We start from the raw sequence: 3,376 nt of genomic DNA, 5'->3' as shown, positions 1-3,376 counted from the left end.
GTCTACTCCGGCTCGGGCTCGGGCTGTAAGTGCCTGTGGGGCTCCTGGGAAGGGTCCCTGGCTCTGGGGTTGGTGGGGCTGGGGAGGTTCTTGCCGTGGGATGTGAGGGAGGGGATTGCCCTTCATCCATCTCCGCCTCCTGCCCTCTCCTAGATGAAAGCAGAGGGAGCTGTGCCAGAGGTTGGGCTCAAGTGCCTCTGTGTCCCATGGATATTGGAATGGGCTGCCCAGGGAGGGGGTGGAGTCCCTGTCCCTGGAGGTGTTTAAGCACAGACTGGACATGTCACTCAGTGCCATGGGCTGGGTGACAAGGTGGGGTTGGGTCACGGGTTGATGATCCCAGAGGTCTGTTCCCACCTCGTCAATTCTGTGATTTTGGGATTTCGGTCTCTGGCCCTGCTGGGCAGGATCAGCCCTTCAGCAGGAGCTCTACGACAGGAGAACGTGTTGTAGAGCTTTCACAGACCCCAGGGAGGGGCTCTGCAGCCCTTGGTTTAGCTGAGCCTGGAACCACTCCGTGCTCTATTTTTGGGGGATGAGGCCAGGCACAGGTCAGCCCTGGGAAATTCTGAGGCAGCAGTGGCTTCACTTTTCTCTCTTCTCCCACCCGTTTCAGACTTTGAGCAGGAGCTGGGGCTGGAGACAGCCATGAGCCTCCCCACGGACACGGCAGTGCCGCCGCCCACCACGGCGGCCGCGCTGCCCGTCACCGCCGTGCAGCCCGTGGCCACCCCCTTGGAGCCATCCCCCGCCCAGGACACCACCCCCGGGCAGACCACGAGCGTCCTCTACATCTCCAGGACCACAGACACACCCGTGATCCCCAGCTGGAAAGCCACCACCACCACCACCAGCCCCACTCCCAGCACCCCCCCGACCACCACGGCGACCACCACGACCACCACGGCAGCCACCACGACCACCCCCCAGGCCACAACCACCACCAGCACCACCGTGGCCACAGCCAAGCCCACCACCACCACCACCACCACCACCACCAGGAGGTTCCTGCCCCCCTTTGCCACCAAGGCAGCCACCACCCGGGCCACCACCCTGGAGACTCCCACCACGGTCGTCCCCGAGACCAGCACGCCCACGGAGGTGGCCACGTCACGCCTTGTCCCCACCAGCACAGCCAAGCCCAGGTCCCTGCCCAAACCCACCAGCTCCAGGACTGCAGAGCTCACAGAAAAAAGCACGGCCTTGCCACCCGCTCCTGCCACGCTGCCGCCCACGGAAGCCCCCCAGGTAGGAGGCAGGACCCTTCTGAGGGGCTCGTGGGCCACGTGTGGAGCCAAGAGGTGGCCGTGGGAAGCCTCTGGGGTTGAGTTGTCCTGGGCCAGTTGCTCAGAGGGAAGTCAAGCCAGGTTGGGCTCTTCCAGCTCTGCAGAGAGTGGAACATTTGGGAGTTTGGGGGGAACTAAAGAGTGGGGGGTTTAGCATGGGCAGGGCATGGTGATGGGGCTGGGGCAGAGCTGATGTCACACCCAGGGGTGTGACACATGTCCTGGTGAGCCCAGTGCTGCCTTGCCCGGGTTCTCCAGAACAGCTTCCCCAGGCAGGAGGAGTGCAGGGCTGGGGGCACCACATCCCACGGGGACAGAGCATCTGTCCCACGGGGTTTGGTGTCCGGGCTCACCGCACCATTTCCCAGCTCCCGGCCTGTCAGTGGGAGGCCCAAACGCTCCTCCCAAATGCTCCTCAATTACGGCCTGATGGTGCATTTCCTGCCCCTCGGGTGTCCTGAGCAGGGGATTTAATCCACTGATCCGTCTCGCATTCAGAGCCCCTCGGGGGCCCTTTGCGAGCGCTTTGACTGAAAGGTGGAGTGATTTGTCTAAACTAGTCCCTCTTTTCTGCGCACAAACACGAGCGGGGAGCGCTCTGGGCTCTCGCTGACCTTCAATTAATCTCTGTCACACAAACGGCTGCTTGTGGGAAGCGCTGAGCCGTGTGCTGGCCCCGGGCAGAGAGGATATGGAGAGGGCTCCCGCTCACCCACCCCCTGCTCTGCTCATCCCGATTTGTGCCGAGGCGGCCGTGGAAGGAGCCGTTTTCCCCACAAAGGAGGGATCCCAGGGAAGTTTGGCTCAGGGATGCTCAGTGTGGTCCAGCTCAGCAGGGACAAGGGGGAAGGTCAGCGGGGATTTGGCCCTGGGGATGTGCAGGAGGCAGGGAAGAGGGATGGAGGGATTGGAGTGGCTCATCTGCCCAGCCCGTGTTTGCTCTCCGGGCTGGGTTCCCTTCCTGGCCAGGGGGCTTGGTCAGGGACTGCAGGGATCTGGGCTGGCTCCATGTCCTGGGAGGGAAGGATCTTCGTGCTCCTGCCCTGTGCACAGGGCTGCAGCCATCAGAGCAGGTGGAAGGGAGAAAAAGGGGGAGGGAAGGGACCCCATGGTGCTCATCTGATCCTTGTTGCTGTGGAACGAATGCTGGTGTTGTTTGCGTGTAGGAAGGAGGCACCTGTGAGCTGTGTCATCCCCCCGTGGGTCAGGGGACAGAGAGCCCAAAGGAGGGTCTGGGCTCTGGGGTCTCTTTAGGGGAAGCTACAGGCAACAGGTGAGAGTCTGTGCATCTTGAATGTGCTTGGGATGGGGACAGAGCAGAGTGGTGCAGCTCAGCCCTTTGGGGAGCACTGGGAAGTGCAGCTGTGTTGCTGCTGCAGTGTCATTGTCCAGCTCAGGGAAGGGACATCCCGGTGTTATCCCTACTGAGAGGGCCATCCTGTCTTTGCTGCTGTGATGTCCTTCCTCTAAACACACCGGAGCTGCCGGAGGCAGGAGCCACCCTTTAGTCCTTGTCCCCTGCTCCACCTTGTCCTCTCTCCCAGATGGAGCCGGGGGAGGTGACGACAGCCCTGGACAACGAGCTGGAGGTCCCAGTGAGCAGCGGCCCCAGCGGGGACTTTGAGATCCGGGAGGAGGAGGAGACGACCCGTCCCGACCTCGGGAACGAGGTGATGGCCGTGGTGACACCCCCGGCGGGACCCGGGCCCGGCAGGAACGCGGACACGGGGCTGCTGGACAACACGATAGACTCGGGCAACTCCGCGGCACAGCTGCCCCAGAAAAACATCCTGGAGAGGAAAGAGGTGTTGATAGGTGAGACCAGGGGCCTGGGCTGGGAGAGGGAGGGCTGGGGGGTTTGGGGGGCAAAGATCTGGGCTGGCCATGCCCCAGGAGAGGGGTCGGTCTTTGGCAGGGCATTGGGGTAGGGCCAAGCCTGGGATAACCCACACTCACCTGCCAAAATGGGCATCCCAGGGCTCCTCATTCATTGATGGGAGATTTTTGGAGCATCCCAGGGCTCCTCATTTTTTTCCAGGAGAGTTTGGAGCATCCCAGGGCTCCCTATTCCTTGCCTTGAGAGTTTGGAG

General features: G+C 62.4%; 1 protein-coding gene across 1 annotated transcript in view; it reads left to right on the top strand.

The window, feature by feature from the left end:
- Positions 1 to 6: 6 nt before the first annotated feature.
- Positions 7 to 3,376, top strand: part of SDC3 (syndecan 3) — a 7,086-nt gene continuing 3,716 nt past the window's right edge. Inside the window, exons 1-3 of the mRNA XM_027667365.1 lie at positions 7 to 25; positions 617 to 1,248; positions 2,831 to 3,101. Coding sequence (XP_027523166.1) covers positions 649 to 1,248; positions 2,831 to 3,101 — 871 coding nt within the window. The 5' untranslated portion in view covers positions 7 to 25; positions 617 to 648. The remainder of the gene's footprint in view (positions 26 to 616; positions 1,249 to 2,830; positions 3,102 to 3,376) is intronic.

Source organism: Corapipo altera, unplaced genomic scaffold, assembly GCF_003945725.1.
Source record: "Corapipo altera isolate COAL_440 unplaced genomic scaffold, ASM394572v1 215, whole genome shotgun sequence".
Lineage (NCBI taxonomy): Eukaryota > Metazoa > Chordata > Aves > Passeriformes > Pipridae > Corapipo > Corapipo altera.
This window is presented reverse-complemented; position numbering and strand designations above follow the sequence as displayed.